Source organism: Grammomys surdaster, unplaced genomic scaffold, assembly GCF_004785775.1.
Source record: "Grammomys surdaster isolate TR1022 unplaced genomic scaffold, NIH_TR_1.0 147, whole genome shotgun sequence".
Classification (NCBI taxonomy): Eukaryota; Metazoa; Chordata; class Mammalia; order Rodentia; family Muridae; genus Grammomys; species Grammomys surdaster.
Genome location: NW_021604605.1, coordinates 193,889 through 217,111, shown reverse-complemented (window position 1 = coordinate 217,111; position 23,223 = coordinate 193,889). Strand labels below are relative to the sequence as shown.

At 41.0% G+C, this 23,223-nt stretch overlaps 2 protein-coding genes across 5 annotated transcripts in view; one reads left to right on the top strand and one right to left on the bottom strand.

The window, feature by feature from the left end:
• The window catches only part of Fam122b (family with sequence similarity 122B), a 26,450-nt gene extending 25,139 nt beyond the window's left edge, over positions 1-1,311 (bottom strand). For 3 of the 4 annotated variants that reach the window (XM_028765003.1, XM_028765004.1, XM_028765006.1), the window contains exon 1: positions 372-1,311. In XM_028765003.1, the coding sequence (XP_028620836.1) occupies positions 372-469 (98 nt within the window). In that variant the 5' untranslated portion in view covers positions 470-1,311. The remainder of the gene's footprint in view (positions 1-371) is intronic. The other variant, XM_028765005.1, reaches the window with a different exon arrangement.
• Positions 1,312-6,369: 5,058 nt separating this feature from the next.
• Fam122c (family with sequence similarity 122C) overlaps positions 6,370-23,223 on the top strand; it is a 29,427-nt gene continuing 12,573 nt past the window's right edge. The window contains exons 1-3 of the mRNA XM_028764979.1: positions 6,370-6,438; positions 10,603-10,804; positions 15,916-15,994. Coding sequence (XP_028620812.1) covers positions 10,620-10,804; positions 15,916-15,994 — 264 coding nt within the window. The 5' untranslated portion in view covers positions 6,370-6,438; positions 10,603-10,619. The remainder of the gene's footprint in view (positions 6,439-10,602; positions 10,805-15,915; positions 15,995-23,223) is intronic.

Here is a 23,223-nt window from a genome sequence, read left to right as displayed (position 1 = left end):
CAGGGTTCCTCTTAGAGACAGGCGTCAAGTTACAAGCCTGATTCAGGGGATTCAGCTTCACTTGCCCTAATGGAAATAAGCCAGGGCAAGCAACCTGTCAGCAGAGCCAGAAGGTTTCTGCATACATTTTCTTTTAGAACTGCACAACACGGCCCCCAGGTACAAGGAGGGCCCCTTTCTCAGATATGGCCAGGGTGTGAGGTCAAACTTTTCCCTCCATCTAGGGAACCAAGTCACTATGAAGAAAATAAGACCTCAATCCCTCAGTTTGGAGTCTACATGAACTCGAACAGGCACTTTCGAGAAGGAAGACTTCTTGCCTAGGGACAAACCTCTGAACCCCACACTCCGTCCTCCCCAATCCAGCTCACCTGAGCACATGGATCAGGGGAGCACTGTTGGACCGTCTCAGGGTGGCCCCCTCAGATGTGTCAGCCTCAAAATCCAGATCCATTTTCTCCTGAGCCATTCGGAGACTTGCTAGCCAACACAGCACAGCAGTGCTCTCAGCTCCTGGTGCTTTGCTATGGACTCACTGCAGGACTGAGCTGCTGGGGACTGGCAGCTGGGGGCGGGGGCTAATGGGCGGAGGCTTGGGCGCGAGGGCGGAGAAAAGTAGGAGAGGAGGATGCAGATGAGGAAGGATGTGGGGGGCGGGTGGAGGAGGATGTAGAGCTGGTGTTGGGAGGGTGACAGGATGAAAAAGGGGGTGGAGAAAAGACAAAGGTGGGAGAAGGAAAAAGAGGCACAGGGGTTGATAAAGGATAGATGGAAATGCAGGGCACAGCACTAATGAAGAGGATAGAAGTGGGAAAGGAGGACAAAGGTCAGGGTAAAGGGGCACAGAGATGGGAAAGGAGGAGGACGGAGGATGTGGAAGAGGAAAGCACAGGAGGAGAAGAAAGGGGAGGAAACTAGGCAGTGGCAGAACTCATGCTGTCATTTTTCCCGCCTAGGACCGCAAGCGCGGCTCGGCTACATTTACAGTGGCTGCTTTTGCAGCGCTAGCAAACAGGGCTTGACAGCTGGCCAGGCGGCCTCGGCTGCTCCACCTCCGCATGCTCAGGGTCTCTGTCCAGTCCGCCATGCTCTGGGCCCCGGTCCCCGGGGCCCCTCAGCGCAGGGATGGCGCTTTTCACTCCCTGGTCCCTGCCCGCCTGCAGGACTCAGAAAAGGGTTCGGTCCTCTGCGCCTTCGCGGCGCTGCTTCTATCTCTTATTGGCTGTAATGACCCGCGGGACCCTCTGGAGCTCAAATTGATTTCTATAACCTGCCGCCTCTTTCGCCTCCCACGCTTCAGAAATGGGAGCCTCCGAGGGGCCAGCTCTTCCGCATCTTGTCGCTCATTGGGCACTGCGCATGCGCCTTACAGCTGTTCCAATGGGCCTGCAGCGAAGGCGCAAGCGTAATAGCCTTTCTCCGCAACCCGCCTTCAAAGGGGAGGGGCGTTTCCAGGGGGGCCCAAAATCTTCCTGCGTGGCATTGGTCCGGGAACCCTGGCGCCGTATTTCGAAAAGAACCAATAGTTTGGAGACTGAAGCTTCAGTTTTAAGTAGTTTGTACTAATATTCAAGTGGAAGCGATTTTCACTTTATTTCACTCCAAATTTGTACTCTAACCTTTGTCATCCACAGTCATTTTAAATTTTTTTTATGTGAAAGTCTTTACGTGAGTATGTGCGCGTGCGTGGATGCGTGCATTCCTAAAGAGGTCAGAGAGGTCGTTGGGTCGCTTGGAGCCAGCAATTGAACGTCTTTGTGAGCTGCTTAGCGTGGGTACTGGGATTTGAACTCGAGTTCCCTACCACAGCAGCAAGCACCCTTCACCTCTGAGCCATCTCTTCAGTTCCCCCTTATTTATTAAATTTCTCAGTTGTGTTGTTTTTCTGTCTACCAAGTTTTGATTTTTTCCCCAGATTATCTGTTTCAGTTCCATTAGACAAAAATAAAATATTTGTTTTCTTTCCAAGGTTTATGGAGATTCTAGCAATCATAATATGATGCATGTGACAGCTGGAATTAATTTTAAAAACACATTAATGGCACTTAACTACATGCAAGGAAGTATTATAACAACTGAGGTCGGGCAGTGGTGGCACACGCCTTTAATCCCAGCACTTGGGAGGCAGAGGCAGGCGGATTTCTGAGTTCGAGGCCAGCCTGGTCTACAGAGTGAGTTCCAGGACAGTCAGGACTCACAGAGAAACCCTGTCTTGAAAAACCAAAAAAAAAAAAAAACCTGAGAAAATATTAAATCATTTCATCTTAACCACCTGAATATCCCCTCCCAGATTCTACATCTTTTCAATCATCCAAAGTTACAAAGTCTGGGAAATATAAGTTACAAAATTGGTTTGAAAATTAGCAAAACAGGACTAGAGAGATGGTTAGAGAGTGGTTGAGAGCTCTTGTTGCTCTTCCAGAAGACCTGAGTTGAGTTCTCAGCATCCATCTCAAGCAGCTGCTTAAGCTCCGATAAGTGGTTGAGAGCATTTGCTGCTCTTTCAAAGAACAGGAGTTCAGTTTCCACCATTCAAGTCTGGTGCCTCACAACCACCTTGAATTTCAGCTCAAAGGGGGTCCAATGTTCTATTTTAGCGTGTACACAGACACACAGACACACACACACACACACACACACACATTTTTTTCTATCTAGCGAAAATAATTTCCTTATCTTTTCAATTCTGTTGCTCCATATTAAAGTTACCTTACACAATTGTCATTTTACACCTCAACATTTATGTTTTCTGATTATAGCATGTGAATTGATTTGTTTTGTGTATGTGTGTGCCATGGCCCACATCTGAAGCTAAGAAAACAACTGGAGGAAGCCAATCTACTCTTTTCACCATGTGGGTCCCAGAGGTTAAACTCAAGTAGTCAGGCTTCTCAGCAAGCTTTCTTATTATCCTCATGATCATCTTGCTTGCCCTATTGTGAAGATGTACAGAGAACATTTGGATAGTTTCTTTATTATTTTCTTCGTAAAAGTTATTTAATAGTGTTTACTCTTTAATCAAGCTTATTGAAAATTTAAAGACTTTAGCTGGGCAGTGGTGGCTCACGCCTTTAATCCCAGCACTTGGGAGGCAGAGGCAGGCGGATTTCTGAGTTCCAGAGTTCGAGGCTAGCCTGGTCTACAGAGTGAGTTCCAGGACAGCCAGGGCTACACAGAGAAAAAAAACCAAAGAAAGAGAGAAAGAGAGAAAGAGAGAAAGAGAGAAAGAGCTTGTGGGAGTTGGGACACTCCTTTCACCACATGTTTCCGGGGAATTAAATCAGTGTGTCAAGCTTGGCAGTGTCTTTACCCACTGAGCAGTCTTGCCAGCCCATTTCCAGGTTTTATTTATTATTGATTGAGAATTCCATACATTGAATGGATAATCTCTCAGGGCTACGTCCCTGAAGAAGACTGACTCTCATTCTTCCAACTGCCCTGTTGTGTTCGGCAAACATTTTTGCTGTAGTCATCCACAGCCTTGTCTCTTATATTTCCACTTCCTCTTCTGAGATAATCCCTGAGCTTTGGGAGAGAAAATTGTTATATAAATGTCCCATTTAGGGCTGAACACTGCAATCTCTAATTTTCTGTACATTGTCTAGTTGTGGGTCTCTGGACACTGTCATCTGCTGCAAGAAAAAGCTTCTGTGATGAGGGTTTAGAGATGAACTTATCGTTGCAGGTAAAAAAATCTTTAAAACTTGGCTTAATACTATGCCCACTTGGCAGAATAATAGCGGTAGGTTCTCCACTAGGGCCTATCACCTAGCTCTTCTGTTAATGGTGCCAAGCATGAATTTTGCCTTTTGGAGTAGGCCTTAAATAAAATCAGAAAGTTGTTTGTTACAGTCTTAGTTTTCTATTACTGTGAGGAAAAAAAAAAAAACATTGTGACCAAGGCAAGTTGTTAAAGAATGTATTTAAGTGGGATTACAGTGCCAGAGAGTCAGAGTCTGTGATGGTAAAGAGTAATGGACTCATTTCCTTGATGGAGGAGATTTCAAAAGAGCTCAATATTTACTTTGTCATGTGATTATTAGTAATCATTTATATGCCAGTCTACAATGAAAACGAGAGCAGAGCCGGGCAGTGGTGGCGCATGCCTTTAATCCCAGCACTTGGGAGGCAGAGGCAGGCGGATCTCTGAGTTCGAGAGTTCGAGGCTAGCCTGGTCTACAGAGTGAGTTCCAGGACAGCCAGGGCTACACAGAGAAACCCTGTCTTGAAAAAAAAAAAAAAAGAAAGAAAACGAGAGCAGGACAGAGAAAGGGAATACAAAATATACAGCTTGAAGAGAAAGAGTACTGGGAAATTTGACCTTAGAGCCAACGCCTGTGCTCAAAGAGATAAGGAGATCAAGGTGAGGCCTGATCTGTATTGAGATAAAGTGAGAATTGACCTCACAGCAAGATCCCACCCAGATGATCTCAAAACTTATGAAAAGAAAAGGCCTAAGAATTTTACTGTGGTGGTGGCACACGCCTTTAATCCTTTAATCCCGGCACTTGGGAGGCAGAGGCAGGCGGATTTCTGAGTTCGAGGCCAGCCTGGTCTACAGAGTGAGTTCCAGGACAGCCAGGGCTACACAGAGAAACCCTGTCTCGAGAGAAAAAAAAAAAGAAAGAAAGAAAAAAAGAATTTTTCTGTTTCTAAAAAGCAACAAGTCAAAACAGTGATGTAAGGGATTCAGGGTTCACCCTGGCAGTGTTGGCCACATGTTTCTAACCTTAGAGTCATGAAGGAAGGATACATGAGTAAAAGGATCATGGAATTATCCTTCACAGTTTAGGAGACCTTCTGAGGCCAGGCATGTGGCAGGGAAGTCTTTGTATGGAGGCCTTTAAGGGACATTGCATGAATCTATAAAAGTAAAGCATGGAATATGTTGGAGACCCTCAGATGTTGTAGATGCCACAAGCCATAGGATGTCTGCCAAGGAAAGCTCCATATAAGACGTTGAATCAGCCCAAGAAAGAAATGTTGCAGTCAGCAAAGTCATCTAGGACTTAGACTCATCTTAGACTTAGGACTTTTCTCACTATGCTCCCAATTCTTTCCTTTTATGATGGTAAGGTGTATTCTGTGCCATTGTATGTTAAAAGTATGTAGTATTTTTTTTATTGTATAGGGGTTACAATTAAGAGATTGCCTTGAGTTTCAGAGAGACTTTGAACTTTAGACTATTAAACAGTATTGAGACTGAAAGACTACTGGGACTTTTGAAGTTAGACTAAATGCATTTTGAATTAAGATATGGCCATGAGACAATGAAGGATGGGAAGTGGAATGTGATGGTTTGAGTGAGAATGTCTTTGACTTTTCAAAATACAGTGGCTATTCCCAGTGTGTTCTCTGTCTCCTTCTTTCAGATCAAAGTGTGACCTCTCAGCTCTTCCTGTTGGCACATTTTTGCTCCACCATCATGGATGCTAACTCTTGGAAACTATAAGCCCAATTAAATGCTTTCTTTTATAAGTTGTCTAAATTGTGGTGTTTGGGCCCAACAGTAGTAAAGTAACTAAGATACTGAAAGTCTTTTGAAGACTCAAAGCCTTCCCCAAGTGACACACCATCACCTCCAACAAGATGATAGCATGTAATCCTTCCAAGATACTTCCACTAACTGAAGACCAAGTATTCAACATATGAACCTATGAAGACTAGTCTCATTCAGACTGCACAGGTACAATTTCTATTCTACCAGTGAGCATATCTTTCCAGGCCAAGCATTACTGTAGTTCTCTGGTTCCCTGTTGGGTAGAAATAATGATCATATTTTTCCTCTAGTAATATTCGTAGTACTTTCCAACATTATGAAAGCTAGTACCAGATCTATTGCCCCATGTTATTTGATTCTAGTGTGTAGTGTTTTCAAAATTAGGATCTTGCCATCAAGTTCTGGAGGGTAACTAGGAGCAATGGCAATAGTTTATGATGTTTGAGATGTATTTTATTTTATTTATTATTTATTTGTGTGTGTGTGTGTGTGTGTGTGTGTGTTATGTGTATTCATGTGCCTGAGTAGGCCAGAGATATCTATTCCCTCAGGACTGAAGTTACAGATAGTTGTGACCAGCCTGATGTGAGTCTTAGGAATTGAACTTGGGGCAGTACACGCTTGTAACGGCTGAGACTTCTTTTTAGTCCCATGTCCAGTTTTATTCATACCATCGGTGTCTACCTAGTTTTTGTTGCCTGTCATGTCAGTCTTTTAAAAGGTATGGGTTATTTGTGGTTTGTGACCAGAGATGTACTTCTCTTTGGCTTACTCACGTGGGAACTAAAGGGTGAAATGTTATTTTAAGGTTGCTGTGACAACCCACCAAATAAAGAGCTGGTTATGACACGTCTGGGGGACAAGCTTATCAGATGAGGCCATTGGCAGATGAGCAGCAGACTGGGACATACGAAGAGAAAGATAGTATAAGTTTTAAGGTAAAGGTCCAAGCAAACCATTGATCTGAGACCATGACCTATTGTAGAAGAGAAACCACTGAGGGTGAGGATACTAATACATAGGTAGAAATATAAAGAAGTAAGGCTAATCTCTTTAAATACTATGTTGACCATAGTAGGATACTGTATTTCTCTGGCTTTGTAGTACTTGATCCTTTTGATATTCTGACCTGTGGATGTACTGGGTCTTGCTGTCTATGTCTTTACAGGTTTTCAGTTTCTGCCTCTGCCTCCCAAGTGCTGGGATTAAAGGTGTGTGTCACCACTGCCCGGCAAATTCCTCCCTTTGAGTAATAGAATTTATGTTATCTCATATAGTTAGTCATTTCCTATTTCTGTGCCACCACTTTCTTTTTCTATTTTTAATGTATAATGTATAATTTTTAGTATAATGTCTTTTTATTATTTGAGAATTTCATAAATATATACAATGTACTTTTATTATTCTCATACCCCACTCCTCCCCCTAACTCTTCCCAGGTCTGCCACATCCCTTCAACTCCCCCACACCGCAACGTCACACTTTCTTATTTTTTATAAACCACTGAGTTCAGTTCATACTACCCCTATTCATATGGGTGTGGGGCCGACCACTCAAGTAAATGGTCAGTCTACTAGGGATCACACTGCTAAAGCCAATGGAGTCTCCCTCAACCATCAGCCACCAACTGTCAGTAGCTCTTCAGTTAGGGGTGATTGTTAGCCCTTGGGTATGGGGTCAACCACTATAGTATGGTCAGTCTAGTAGGGATCACACACGCTAAAGACAACAGACTCTCCCTCAGCTAGCAGCCACCAACTGTCAATAGCTCTTCAGTTAGGGATGATTGTTACCCCCTCCCTCCTTCCTGCGGGAATGTTGACTGGCAGGCAATCACAGCTGCTGTAATCTCAAAAGTGCATCAAGCCTGTCCTGTCCAGTAAACACTTTCACTAAAGCCCTTCCTAGGCACTGACACAACCTTTCCCACGCCTCTTTCCCAGCATTCTCTTAGACTTGGGTTGAGGGTTGAGCACTTCAAAAACACTTAAATCTCTACACTTGGACGGGTTGCAAGTTTCCTCATTAATTGTTGTTCACTGTATAAAGAAGCTTCTCTAATAAGAACAGAGAGCACTAAGTACATACCAATATACCATATTTAGAGGGTAGTTTGATACTATGTTTATTTAATAAAATTATAGTAAGTTCACCCCTGGCATCTATGACCTCCACAGCCACAGGTTCTTGGTCAGAATTACAATACTAGCATGAACTTGCTCTTGTAGGATGGACCTTAAATCCAACCAGAAAGGAACTGGTTATCCACACAACATTCATGCTACCATTGTACCCATGAGCATATCTTGATAGACCAAACATTAGTATGGGTAACAGCATTCACAGATAGGTAAGAGAGTTCATGACTTTTTTAACCTTAGCTGTCTATATAGCACTTTCTAGTACTATGAAGCCTACCCAGTGGGACTTAAGCTTCCCAGTTGGGATCAACTTGATTCCTCTACGTACTGTGACAGAAGGGTGTGGTATCTTCATTAATAGGGTCTTACCATCATGTTCTGGTAGGAAAGCAGAAGCAATGTGTGCAACCCTTTTCCTGGAAACACAGTCCCTGGTTCTCTTTCCTTGTCATTGCATTATGATTATTTCTTAGTGTTACTGCATTTAGATGCTTAAAAACTCTCTGAAATGCAAAGGTACATGAAATGTTGTCTATTTATTCAAAATATAGTCATTAAAACATACTACCTCCAAGAATATTAATATATGAGATGAAAATTAAGATGGAGGCAGGAACTTTTGTTGATGTGTGTATGCCATAGTTTTTTGGTTACACAGTTTTATCTTGATCCGTTCTTCTGTCTTTAAGCACCACCCTTTTCCTGTATTCTCTCAATACTCAACTTTAATAACCATTTTTTTTTTTTACAAACTTTCCAAATACTCAGGGAATTTTTCACATTGCCTTTCAGATCATGAGTGGTAAACTGGATTTTACTGGTACCAAGTTATGCATCATTAATCTTTTGGGTGTTTGAACTGTAAAAAGTAGTAGTATATATATTTTGCAAGACAACTATGATGTATAGATTATTTAAATTTGCATGTATATATATTCATATAGCAATTTAATAAATATGTATTGAATGTTTATTCATATAGAAATCATGTTCAGACAAATATTCAGAGGTCCGTCATCTATGTTTTTACCTTACCAGAAAGGCACAGGAATCTTGTCTTTGCTACTCAGTAGTTGGAATTTGAATAACCTCTCTGGGCTTTGGCTTTCTCCTTTGAAATATAGGCATTGTGATGGTGCCTACCTCACAGAATTATTGTAAGCTTTAAACGTGATCACATATTTAAAGTGATTAGGATAGTACCAGGCACATAAGTGCCCAATAAATGGTAGCTATTATTAACCTGTCTTACATCAGGAATGGAGACTCCAAATCATCCTCATGTCTGGGATTTAGATAATTTAATTCTGCCGAACATAATCAAGTTTTTCTTCTTCTATTCCCAGAATGAATGAAAAATAAGTGATTATGATCTTACATGTCATAACTTTTCACAAACTATCTCAAGACAATTCCATTAGTTTAAGCTCACCACTGATTAGCTGAACAAGGCTGATGACTGAACCAATTGAGACATATGAAAACATTTTATAAACTCTAAAGTGATATTCAAATATTCTAGCTATTTTAATTAAAAAAAACCCATTTCACAAGGTTTATTTACTTTTTGGCCAATTCTGTTTGTTTCCTAAAATGTGTAGCTTTATAATATTATTAACACGCTGAAGTTATACCTTAGCAGTGAAGCATTTCCCTAGTGTCATGCTCTAGGTTCAATCCCTCTTTATGCAAACATACACTCAAACACAAAATCGAATGTGAGCATGGTGGCTTATGCTGCTAAACATTCTAGAAGCTAAGGTATGAGCATTACTACAAGTTCAGGGCCAGCCTGTGCTACAGTCTAAGTCCCTGGTAAGGTTGGGCTACAGCATGAGACCCTGTCTCAATAACCAAACAACCTCTCTCCAATGTAACTAGCATGAAGTTAAGATTTTAGCACTGAACAAGCGTCATTATATGATGCTGAAAAAGGTCTAAATGAGAGTTAAGTGTTGTGGGCTGCAGAAGCAGTGTTAAAGCTGTGGTGAACTGTGAAAGCAGCGCCGAAATGAGTACAGCATCAATAGTATGTAAAATGAAACACTGAGCTGGATGTATTCTGAGATTTTTGTTTTAAGAAAATAAGCTTCGCTGTGTTACACCTGTAAATCAGCTGAGGACTTGGGCTAACAGCCAATTCTAATACACTGTAAATATTCATATCAGATTATTGTAAAAAAAATAGTTATAAAAACGATGATTTATCTGCACATTTGGTTCACTTGGGAGAGCAATTTATCAAAGCCATAAACACTTAGCATTTTGCTCTTTTTTTCTTTCTGGACTTTAGTTGTGTTTTTTAGTTACAAGAGGTGAGTTTGTCTGCTGTTATAGGAAACATACATGTCATTAAGCAAGCTTGTTGGTTTCAGTCATGAAAGAGAACAGATCAGTCCTGGAAAAACTGAAATACAGGGCAGAAAGCAAAATATTCTTATATAAGTGATGCCTCTGAACTCTCTCCTGAATGCTATGGTCGGCATAGGAACAGATGAATGACCTTTAGCACACGCAGCACTAGGAAGAACATGGGAGAAAGGAGCTATGGAAAGGCTGTTCGTAGACTGCACATGCGGTATTCTGCTGCTCTGGTCTTGAGCGACAAAGGATGGTAATTGCTTTCCTAGTTAGTATGTATCATCTAACTGAACAAAAGACATTGATGGAGGCATAACTGCCCTGTTTCCTCAGGACAGTTAATTGGTAGTTTTTGTTTTCACAAGTTACTTGTTGCCATGGATTAGAAAAGGGAAAATTTACTCAGTCATTTGTATCATTGGTTTAGATCTCTTTGGCAATTAGAGGTCCAGGTGAGAACTAGGAGGTTTTAAGCTGGTTATGCCCACATTTATGTCCACAGGTATTAGGGACACCAGGGCTGCAAAGATGAGTGGCCTTATTCATCTAAGGGCTTCTGCCACTAGTTTCTTACTCTGCCATTTGCTTTTCTCCTTACAGCGTCTTACCACCAAGACATGTCCTTAAATGAACAAGAGTCAGATACTCTCCAAAATTTCCAACTTGGCAGAGGCTTTATCCCCAACACCGATGTGGCACAGGAGAATATGGAAGTAGATTTAGGCCTGGTACCAGCTTCCAACACTATAGAATCCAGTCACCTTAGAAGATCTGCCAGCATCCCTTTGGTCAATGGATTTGGGTGAGCATGGTGTACCTGAGGGCAAAAAGGGGGTGTTGGACAAATGACATCTAATAGAATTTTCTTGCTTTCATTTATCAAGGTCGTACAAGCATCTCTCATATTCCTAGTGTCTAAAGACCCCACCTCAGCCTAGTGGAGGAGAGGGAGTGGATGGGGCAAACTGAGGGGCAGCATTCATCCCATCCTGACCCATCCTTACCTTAACACGTATGAACCTGAATATTCTCTTCTGATGGGTTTACATGGACCCAACTGTAGACACCAGCTGGTGTGGAACATGGCATTCTTGTAATTTCACTTTATCTCTTAGCTTCTCCTCTGAAGAAGCTAAGCATCTCTTCACACATGCTTCCAGATATGTTATGACTATTGCTTTTTCATCTTCTCAGCTGATTTGTCACCTTTGTTTGACCTTTATGTCCTGGACACTGAAGATGGGAATTGTTGTCAAGCAAATAAACTTGGACTTTTTTTTAATACCTAGGTTTTTTTTTTAAACAAAAATTTAGGTGCTGCAGAAAATTGACCTCTTAAGCTGGGCAGTGGTGGCGCACGCCTTTAATCCCAGCACTTGGGAGGCAGAGGCAGGCAGATTTCTGAGTTCGAGGCCAGCCTAGTCTACAGAGTAAGTTCCAGGACAGCCAGAACTACACAGAGAAACCCTGTCTCAAAAAAAAAAAAGAAAAGAAAGAAAAAGAAAAGAAAGAAAGAAAGAAGGAAAGAAAGAAAGAAAGAAAAAGAAAGAAGAAAAGAAAGTTGACTTCTTGAGTTATGCAATCTCAGTGGGTAATATCCCCCAGCCCCCCAAAGAGGAAATAATTAATTCAGAAGTATATTTTACTTGTTCGTGTGTGTGTGTGTGTGTGTGTGTGTGTGTGTGTGTGCACGAGAGAGCATGCAAAGCATGGGTATACACATGATATATGAGCAGATAAGTAACTCATAGGTGGTTGTCTTACTTATTTCCTATTGCTGGGATAAAGCACCATGACCACAATAACTTAAAAAAGAAACATTTGATTTTGCGCTGGTGGTTTCTTAGGATTAGAGTCCATGACTATCCTGTCAGGAACCATGGCAACAGGCAGGCAAGCCTGACACTGAAACAGAGCTGAAAGTTCACATCTTGAGACACACCACAAAGCAGAATGAAAGAGACACAATGGGGACGGCTTCAGCCTTGAAGCCTCAAAACTCCCCCAGTAACACATCTCCTTCAACAAAGCTGTGCTTCTTAATCCTTCCCAAACAGTTCCACCAACTGGGTACCAAGTGTTCAAACATATGAGCCTGTGGGGCCATTCTCATTCAAACTTTGCTGTCAGGGCAGGAAAGATAGTTCAGTGGGTAAATTGCTTAATACACAGGCATGAAGACCTGAGTTCAGATACCCAGAGCCTACAATAAGAGCCAGGCTTGGAACTTAGGCCCTGTAATGCACTTGGGGTCCACAGACGGGTAGATCCCAAAAAGTTGCTAGCCAAGCAAACAGACTATCGTAAATGATAAGCTTTGTAGCTTTAATCCTTACCAGAAAAATTACTACTAACTCAATTTTCTATGTAAGTGTTACTTCATGCAATAAGACCTTAAGCAATGGAATTTATCTCAAATTGCACGTTAATATAAATAAAACCCTTCAATACTGTGCAAACAAAGGAGACTGGAAAAATAACATCTTTGTGTATGTGTGTGTGTATGGGTGGGTGGGTGGGTGTGTCAGTGTTGGATATCTTCCTCTATCTCTCTCCACCTTGCTTTTTTAAAACAGGGCCTCTTACTGAACCGGAGACTCACCATTTCACTTAGTCAAAAGTTTTGACCTTGGCATTTTAAAGACATAGCATAGCAGGATATTTGACTTGCTAGTTTTTGTTTTGAGAGTCCCAGGAATGGAACCTAGAGCCGCTAACATACTAGGTAAACTTAATACCACTGAACAATAGCCTCAGCCCAGGAACTTCTTAGAAACAGTAAGACTGTTTTGCAGAGTTCACATTTAGGAAATTCACTTCTGTAAATAATGCTTCCGGAAGGATATACTAGATATACTTCTCTCTCTCTCTCTCTCTCTCTCTCTCTCTCTCTCTCTCTTTCTTTCTTTCCTTCTTCCTTCCTTCCTTCCTTCCTTCCTTTCTTTCTTTTTTTTTTCTTTCTTGGTTTTTCGAGACAAGATTTCTCTATGTAGTCCTGGCTGTCCTGGAACTCACTCTGAAGGCCAGGCTGGCCTTGAACTCAGAAATCCGCCTGCCTCTGCCTAACAAGTGCTGGGATTAAAGGCGTGCACCACCACTGCCCAGCTCAAGATATTCTTTTCTATACATGGATTTTGATGGGAAATTTAGAAAACCACTTGGAATCCATGTGGTGGTGTTGAGCAAATTGCAGATAGAATAGTTCACTGCTAGATGTAGCTTGGAGAGTAGTAGGACACTAAGAATTTGAGGCGCGAGTAAAGGAAAGTGGTGCATATGCAACTGGAAATCTAAAACAGGGAAATGAATTTGACTAAGGCTCAGTACAATCATCCTTTAGACCATTTCTTCCTTCAGAGTAAGACTCTGACTTCACCGTAGCTCATAACTATGCCATACACACCAAAAAGTCCTCACATAGGCCAGTCTCTGACTTCATGCACATCAGACATGATTCCTGTGGTGCGTCAAATGCTCTGACAGCTGAGTGAGGTGGGTCACACTTGGAATCCCAGCATTTGGAAGGCTCGAGTGGAAGAATCACCATGAGTTCTTTATACTCTCAGTCTCCACTTAGTTAACTTAATTTCTAATGTCAAACTTTGGATAGAGTCTTACAGAACAGGCTGTGTTTAAACTGGTAATCTTTTGCCTCCACCTCCTAAGTGTTGAGATTAGAAATATACACCACCATACCTGTCTTCAATACATAAGGTAGTTCTTCAATACATTTAAGGTAGCTTTTCAGTACTATACTTAAAGGTAAGGTTTTAAAATAACCTTTTCTCTGGCCCTTATTTAAAAGCTTAGAAATTTGGATAGTGGTGTGACTCTCCAATAGAGTGCTTGCTTAGCATGTATGAGAACCAGGGACTGGTTCTCAGCATCATGTACAAGCAAACAAATACAGAAAGCTACCTGAGCTGCAAAGTGAGTTCAAAGCAGTCTAGGCAACTCAGTGAGTAAAAGGAGGGTTGAGACTATAGATCAACAGTAGTTCGCTTGCCTATCATGTACTGGGTTCAATTCCCACCATCTAAGTAAACTAATAAATAAAGACATTAAAAAATTGTGGTCAATAGTATTTAAATGAATTAATTATTATTAATTGCACATATTTGTTGGGTGCAAAATTATTCAATACATATGTGTGATATGTAATCAAATCAAGGTAGTTGCTATTCCTAGTTCCTTAAAATTTTTAAGTTCAGATTAACACAAATAATTGCATTTTCAGACTTCCTATATATCTCAATATATGTATATAATGTGTGCTGGTCAAACAGTCTTAGCTATTTTGTGTCTGTAGCATTTAAGTTCCTCTGTTGTAGTGGTTCAAAACTACAGACTAGGTTGCTGTGAACTCTGTTCACTTCACTATGCTTTACTTGGCAAAAGAAAAACAGAGACGCTATGTTTGTGTCTAGGTTTTGTTCGGAAATTCTCCTAGTCCCTGAAATCCAAAAGTCTGTAGCCAGAGTGTGGAGGGCTTTGAATGTCATAATAAAGACCTGAGTGTGGTAGATAATAGCACTGAAAATTGTGAGCTAGAGAGCAAGCTGTTCTTTAGGAAGGTGACCCTGGCAGTCTGCTAAATAGCTTGGAATAAGGAAAGGTGAGGAGGCCAAAGAGACTATTGTGCGGTTTGTGTATAAGGAAAAATGCTTTGAAGTGGTTTTTGGCAACAGTCCTAAAAAAGAATAAGATGGATAGAAAATAGAGTTTAGGGGTACAGCCTGAAAGACTGGCTCTTGATTGGATATACAGAACCAGAAGAAAGTGTTAGGGGTTTTGTTTTTCAGAGTGGGGGAGGGAGGGAGGGAGGTACGGACGGAGAGAGACAGAGAGAGACACAGAGAGAGACAGAGTCAGAGAGAGACAGAAACAGAGACAGTGACAGAGAAGGTTTCATGTAGCCTCAAACTCACTATAGCTGAGACTGGCATTGGAATCCTGCTTCTCCTGCCTTTACTTCCCAAGTGCTGGGATTATAGGCATGTACCAGCAGTCCTGGTAAAGACAATTTATAATAGTCAGTGGAGAAACCTGGATAAACAGGACATGGGAACCATCTGTAGTCTTTTGTGACTTCTTTGGAGTTAAACTGAAAAGCTATTATAAAAAAGAAACATAAAAAGTAAAAGATGGCTTCTTCTGGGTGACAAGGTCAAAGAGGATTGAGGCCACCTGTGAAGGCAACAGTCAAGCTGGGAGCATAGGCTCCATTTTCAGTGGGCAGCAGTTGGCTGCTCAACTTGTCTGCTCTTGTTTGCAGTGTGAGAATGTGGCCCAGGGTTGAAGAAAGTTGTAAATTTTCTATTGAAGCCAGAAATATCGAGTCTAGGTTTTTTTCATGTGAAATCTTTTAGAGTACACAATGAATTCAAAACCATTTTAATACCCTAGGGCAAAGTTTACCTGCAGACAATGGCAGAACCTGTGAGCCCTGCTATTGGTTATGGATCTTTTTGTAACTGTTCCGACATTAAGAGGGAATTTGTGCTTGTACATTGTAGCTCTGATCATAAAATTAAATCAGTTACAGGTTTACACACACACACACACACACACACACACACAAATGGATTATTTCCAAGGTTACAGTAAATTATGCTTATTCTCAGGAGAACAATTAGAGTTAAAATGCAGTCTCTGAGAAATTCTTACCTTACAAGGAAACTTGGTTAAGCTTAGGCTTAGCTGAGTAAGTCTCTCTCTCTCTCTTTCTCTCTCTCTCTCCTCTCCCTCCTTCCCTCCCTGCCTCTATGTGTGTGAAAACATCTGCACAGCTATCTCCACCAAGAAATCATTTACATTCATAGTATTCATAGTGTTTCTCTTTAGCTGTAAGATACCTTTGTTTAAAAATTTGGTAACAAATTTTATACACCAAAATGTTTTCTTTTGCCTTAGTGATAATTCACAGGGATTCCAAGTTGACCCTACAAGAATGAGAAGGAACAGCTCACCATTTCTGAATCAGCACGGTTTGGTAAGAAAATGTTTATTATGGCATCCCTATATAAGACATACCTTTTGGTTTTCAGTGGTGGCTCAGACTTGAGTGTAGAATATAGAAGGCTTGTTAAAATGCAGCTAGGTCTCACTCTGCAGAGATTGTAACGACATCTAGGATGAAGCCTGAGAATGTACTAGAATGTTCTAGAAAGTTTTTGGCTTTGAGAAACAACTTCTCTAAACATTACTAAGGGAAAGCAAACACATTCAATAAATTTACAATTATTTTTCTGCAGCTGCAGCTGAATTAGCTTTTAAATTCCTTATGTAAAGCCACCTAGTTTCCATCTCAGGCTCTCTTAAAAGTAGTTTCTAGTCCTTTTTAGTTCACCTTTTCTCTCACATTCATCTGAGATTGTAGTTAAAAATTCCAATTTGTGATGTTACCATACAATCTCTAAATTATAACTCCTTTTCTGCTAATTAAAGCTAGGAAAATAGAAAACATTCTTATAGGTCAGTAAGTCAAAAGAATAAATGATTCATCATATAAAACTTTTTTTAGATGATGTAAATTGTTGTTCACACAACATTTCAATGAGCTATTTTAGGGAGGCAATGAGCCATTTAGTGCATTCACCCTGTGTTTGAATCACCATCTCTCTAGTTTCAACAAGTGGATATCTTTGTCTTAGTGATGGAATGGTGGGCGGCCTTTTAGTATTCCACCAAGGACTAATCTATGAAGGGCCTTTGTCATGCTAAGGAAGTTCCCCGGCTACTCCTACCTGTTTGAATTGTTGTGCTTTTTCTGCATCATTTGAAATAATTGTGTGTTCTTCCCCTTTGTGCTATTAATAGGGTATCTTATGCAGATTTTCTTATGTTGAATCACCTTGAGATTCCTGGGATAAATCTTCTGGTGTTAGTCATCTGTTTTCTTGGAATAGCTCTGCTGGCTTGGTATCAGTAATGCTAGCCTCATAAAACATTGGGAAGCTAGTGATTCTTCTTTGCTTTTCCTAGACCCCTAAGACCTCCTTTCCTCCCTCTCACTTCCTCTTCCCTCCACATATGCCTTCCTCCTTTACCTCCTCTTCCTTGCTCTTTTGATATCCCCTCCTCTTTCCTACCCCTCTTCTCATTTCGCTTCTCCTTTTCTCCCCCTCTTCCACTTCCTGCACCCTCCTATTCCCCTCCTCAGTTCCTCCCCCTGTCACTTTCCTTCCTGGTCCCCACTCTCTACCCTCCTCTCCTCCCCATGCCCATCCACTCTCCTTCCTCTTCCCTTCCCTCCCTTCTGGCTTCCTTCCCTCTCTACTTTCCTAGTCTCCTTATCTCCAGTGTCTGGCATCCTTCGTTCAGTCTCTAGGACTGAGGAAGGGCAGAACTGACTCCTGAAAGTTTTTCTTTGACCTTAAGATTTATGTGCAATGGGATACATATAACCACACACATACACAAATAACAAATTAATAAGTAACCATTGAAGAAATAGAGGCCATGAATTTGAAAGAGAGTACAGGAGTACATGGGAAAGGTTGGAAGGAAGAATGGAAAGAGAAAAACAATGTAATTATAATTTAATTTCCAAAAATAAAATATTTAAAAATCTAGGAAAAAGGAAAATAGCATATTTGCTGAGCTAGAAGTAAAATATGTGGAGACGACAGTGTATGTACAGATTTGGAAAGAATATGTTGTAGCTAGAATGGATGGAAGGTAGGAAGACATGTGGGAACCAGTAGGCTAGTGTAAGATCTTATAGATTGATGTGTGGTAGCATGTGCCTGTAATTCCAGTTTGTGGGACGCTAAAGTGGGAAGATTGGGAGTTTAAGGGCAGACTGGGCTCTATAGCAAGACCAAGCTGAGTTATACTGTAAGATTTTGTCTTAACACACACACACACACACACACACACACACACACACACACACAGACACACACACACCCCCTAACCAACAAAACAACACAGGACCTTTTTTGTTGCATTCTACGCTAAAGATTTTTTTTTTTTTTTTTGGTTTTTCGAGACAGGGTTTCTCTGTGTAGCCCTGGCTGTCCTGGAACTCACTCTGTAGACCAGGCTAGCCTCGAACTTTCGAACGCAGAAATCCGCCTGCCTCTGCCTCCCAAGTGCTGGGATTAAAGACGTGTGCCACCACCGCCCGGCTACCCTAAAGATTTAATATCTTATTTTATGCTCAGTGAGAAGTCAAAGTCATTGAAGAGTTCTAAGGCAGAGGTTTCTATGAACGAATTTGTAGTTTTAAAAAAAATCACCCTGGGGGTTGGGGGTGGTGGTGGTGCACACCTTTAATTCTAGGAGTCTTGAGGGAGAGCCAGGTGGACCTGTGAATTCCAGATAGGCCTGGTCTACAGAGTAAATTCTTGGACATCTAGGGCTCCAAAGATAAACTCTGTTTCAAAACAACAAACAAACAAACAAACAAGCAAACAAACTTCTCCTGAGGGCTGGAGAGATAGCTTGGAGGTTGAAAGCACTTGCAGCTTCTTCAGAGGACATGGAGTTCCTAGCACCCATGTTACATTCCCAATACAACTCTTATTCTTGGGGGTCTAGCATCTTTGGGAGACTATACTGAAACACACGCACACATACCACACACACATGCCACACACACACCACACACACACATACCACAGACACACATACCACACACACACACAACACACACACACACACCTAAAACTAAACATATGCATATCTTGCATCTTCAATGGGAGGGTACTAGTACAATAACTATGACAAACGGGCTGGTGGTGGGGCTGGAGAGATGGCTCAGTGGTTAAGAGCACTTGCTTTCTGTCAGAGGACCTGGGTTTAGTTGGAAAATTAGTTTCATTGTAGACAAGTGTAAGATACAATGAGGCCAGATTGATTTCTGGTGAAGAAGGATGGAAAATAAGGACGCAAATAACATTGACTGGGCGGTGGTGGCACACGCCTTTAATCCCAGTACTTGGGAGGCAGAGGCAGGCGAATCTCTGAGTTCAAGGCCAGCCTGTCCTGAAGACTGAGTTCCAAGACAACCAGGGCTGCACAAAGAAACCCTGTCTTAAAAAACAAACCAACTAAGCAAACAAACAAATAACACTGTGCTCATAAACTCAGTTCAGTTGTTTGAGGTCAAATTACCTTTTCTATGCCTTAATTCTCTGGAAGATGAGAATATGATAACATTGACATTATACGCTTTTTGACAATTACATCTATCATAATAAAGCACTTAGCATAGCACTTGCACATACTGAATGGTTACTTAATATTAGACTCTGTGTGTGTGTGTATGTGTGTGTGTGTGTGTTTACAAGGGTGCATGTGTAGGTGCCTGTGCAAGTGTGTGTATGCATAATTGGAGAGGGCAAAGTTTGATATCAGTTGCCTTCCTCAATCTTTCTTCTTTCTTATTTATTTGAGATATGATCTCTCACTGAACCTGGAGCTCACCAAATCAGTTAGAATGGCTGACCAGTAAGTTGTTGGGATCTCCCTGTCTCTGACGTCCCAGCTCTGGGATCACAGGTGCACACCATCACTCCTGGCTTCTATGTACATGCTAGGGATCTGAACTTTGGTCCTCATGCTTGCATAGAGAACACTATAAATTGATCCATTTTTTTTAGTACCAAGATGGTTTTAGTACTGACAGTATGTGTAGACAGTAACCATGTGCTCAACATTTTATTTTTTAAAAAGATTTATTGATTTAATGTATATGAGCATCCTATTGCTAACACACCAGAAGAGAGCATTGGATCCAGTTACAGATGGTTGTGAGCCACCATGTGGTTGCTGGGAATTGAACTCATGACCTCTGGAAGAGCAGACAGTGCTTTTAACCACTGAGCCATCTCTCCAGCCCCTGTCCAACATTTTTATGAAAATCCATAGGAATTATAGATTCTTAATTTACATAAGGTTCAGCATGGTACAATGTGTATTTACCATCTTTTCTAATGGTTCCTTTTTGCAAAGAATTGAAGTTATCTAACTTATTTAATGATGAGGATTTCAAGGCTTATTGATTTAGCTTGCTATGATAACAAGGCATATGTTTTTATTGTGTCAACGCATCAATTCATTATTAGTATAAGCCATATGTAAGTATATGTTTACATTAGTACAGAAATGGTAAGTTATCTGAGAGAATGACATGATGAATTACAATGCTATAGGCAGAAGCAGCAAAATCCAATTAGAAAAGGCTTAGACTATAAGATGTCAGATGATAGAAGAGGTTCCAGGATTGGCTAATTCAATCGTTCAGTGATGTCATTAGAGACATTCCTTCCATGTCTGCACTCTCCCTTCCTCAGTAGCCTCACTAACAATCTGTCTCTAGCAATTAGACCCTGGATCAAGGTATGTATATAACATGATCATATATGTGTTTATCAAACTGTCATTAGTAGCTATCTCTGAAACATACCAGCATAGGACAAATTTAACTTCTACATCCTACATTTCTATAGTATTTAAATATTTTCATCAAAGCATGAACTATAGTTTTTATTATCTGCCTCTTCCCAGACTCTCACAACCCTCCCTCTGTCTTCATGGATTTTCACTCTGTAGCCTAAGATGGCTTCCAACTTGTGATCCATCTGCCTCGGCCTCACTAATTTTTTTATGTCCTCAGATAAAACATAGCTCTACTGTGTGACTAGACATTTTGTAGAGACCTTCAAACTTTTGTCATAGACTTAAAAATTTCTGGTTTCACAGTATCACAAAGCCTTTGTGAAATGACTTTAAAAGTATGATTTGCCAGGCAGTGGTGGTACATGCCTTTAATCCCAGCACTTGTTAGGCAGAGGCAGGTGGATTTCTGAGTTTGAGGCCAGCCTGGTCTACAGAGTGATTTCCAGGACAGCCAGGGCTATAAAGAGAAACCCTGTCTAAAAAAAACAAAAACAAAAACAACAACAAAAAAAGTATGATTTTCTAACCATCACATCCATTTTCCTTTCCTTTTCTTTTTTCCCTTTTTCTTCTCTTTTCTTTTTAAAGACAAGATCTAGTTGTTGTGTCCTAGGCTCTCTTCAAACTTGAGATAGTTTGCCAAGTGTTAGAGTTGCAGGCTTGTGCCACAACAGAGGGCCCAAACATTTTAACTATACGATCCCTAATATCTATCTGATCATCAGCTTGCACACTGTTGACCACAAGCCTCAAATCAGTTTCTGCTTCCCTAGTAGAAAGTGCACCATCTCATTTCTAGCACCATTCTGTGCTCTGTCTATCCAGCCCACATTACTTCCTGCTAAGGACGAATATAAGCTGCCTTGAGTTATCATTTCTGGAACCAGGCAGAGTGATCTGAAGCATAGCCCACAAGCCTTCCTTCAGGATTATCTAAGCATTTTATCTGTAGCAACTGTAATAGGAAATGGGTGAAAAATAGTGAAAATAGAATATTTTAAAATGAATTAATTTTAAAATATCCATCCACATTAGGTTTTGTTCTCCATCTACCTCTCTTATTTCTATGTATATGATAAACTTAAACTCAAGACCCTACTCCAACCTCTAGAGTACTGGGATTTCATGAGCCACCATATCTAGCTGCGCTTTTTGGAAAACAAATCCAGACTTCCTTAATTTCTCCAGTGAAATATGCTCCTTGGGAATGAGTTTTAGCTAGCACATGCTCCAGCCCCTTCCCCCCCCCACTTCCCTTTAAACATCCATAAGCATGCACATAATCTGCCCTTATGACATCATTTCTTGGCACTGGTACTCTTGCTTCCTTCTAAGGAACTTCATCCTCCTAGACTACGAGAAAAAGACACAGAATTTACACAAAGGACACTCACGAAGTTTATCAGTATTTCAGAAAATGACTTCACTACTTAGGACTGAACTTAGAGCCCTGTGCATGCTAAGCAAGCCTTCTTACCACTGAGCGTTACAACCCAGTTCTGTTTCAACGTCAATATCTTGTTCCACATAAGAAAAAATGCAAAGCACTTTCCTTGCCAACATCACCGACAGTACATTGGGGTAAACTTCCTTCCAGAGTTCTTGCTTTCTCTGGAAGCAAGACAATCTCTGGATTTCCACAGTGGTACTACTAAAAGAAGCTGCCAATCAAATATTTGAGCTATATGCATCCACCTTAAAAGTCTTCCAAGCCGGGCAGTGGTGGCGCACACCTTTAATCCCAGCACTTGGGAGGCAGAGGCAGGCAGATTTCTGAGTTAGAGGCAAGCCTGGTCTACAGAGTGAGATCCAGGACAGCCAGGGCTACACAGAGAAACCCTGTCTTGAAACCCCGTCCCCCCAAAAGTCTTCCAGTGGCTTATGGGTCTATAAGTCCACTTTAGTCCCACTCACCACAGTGGGATTCATTTCAGTTGTACTGTCCTCTCATGATTTCCTGGACAACATTTTCCAATATGAAATTTTAAATCTTTGTCTCAAACTAAACTGTCTCTTCACCACCTATTTGGTATCAATTAAAAATATCTTTGAAAAATTTGCATAATGAGTTTAGAACAATTTGCCACCTCTCTCACTCACATGCACTAAAACATAATGAAAACTCATTTATGCAAAGTTTTCGAAATAGAAAATATGCATATATTTAAGTTCATGTTACCACAACTTTTCAATTAGATTATAAACTTCATAAACATTAATGTTTCATACTATATATTGTGAACTGTCTAGTAATTTGAGTCATGAAAACATGAGTGTTTGTAAGCTTTCTATAAAATAGTATGGTCCTGGGCATCCAGAAACTAGCAAATGGGCCACTAAGATGGCTCAAGAAGGTGAGATGGCTGGAGAGATGGCTCAGAGGTTAAGAGCACCAACTGCTCTTCTAGAGGTCCTAAGTTCAATTCCCAGCAACTACATGGTGGCTCACAACCATCTGTAATGAGATCTGACACCCTCTTCTGGTGTGTCTGAAGAGAGCAATGGTGTACTCATATACATAAAATAAATCTTAAAAAAAAAGATGGCTCAGGAGGTAAAACCAGGCTTAATAGTGCATGCATATAAACTCAGCAGTCAGAAAGCAGAAGGTAGATCTCTGTGAGTTCAAGGCCAGCCTGATCCCTTTAGTAAGTTTCAGGTTAGCTAGGGCTACATAGTGAGAACCTATCTCCAAAAATCTGTCTGTCTCTCTTTCTCTGTCTATGTGTCCCTTTGTCTCTGTGTGTCTCTCTTCCTCTATCTCTATACACACACACACACACACACACACACACACACACACACACACACACA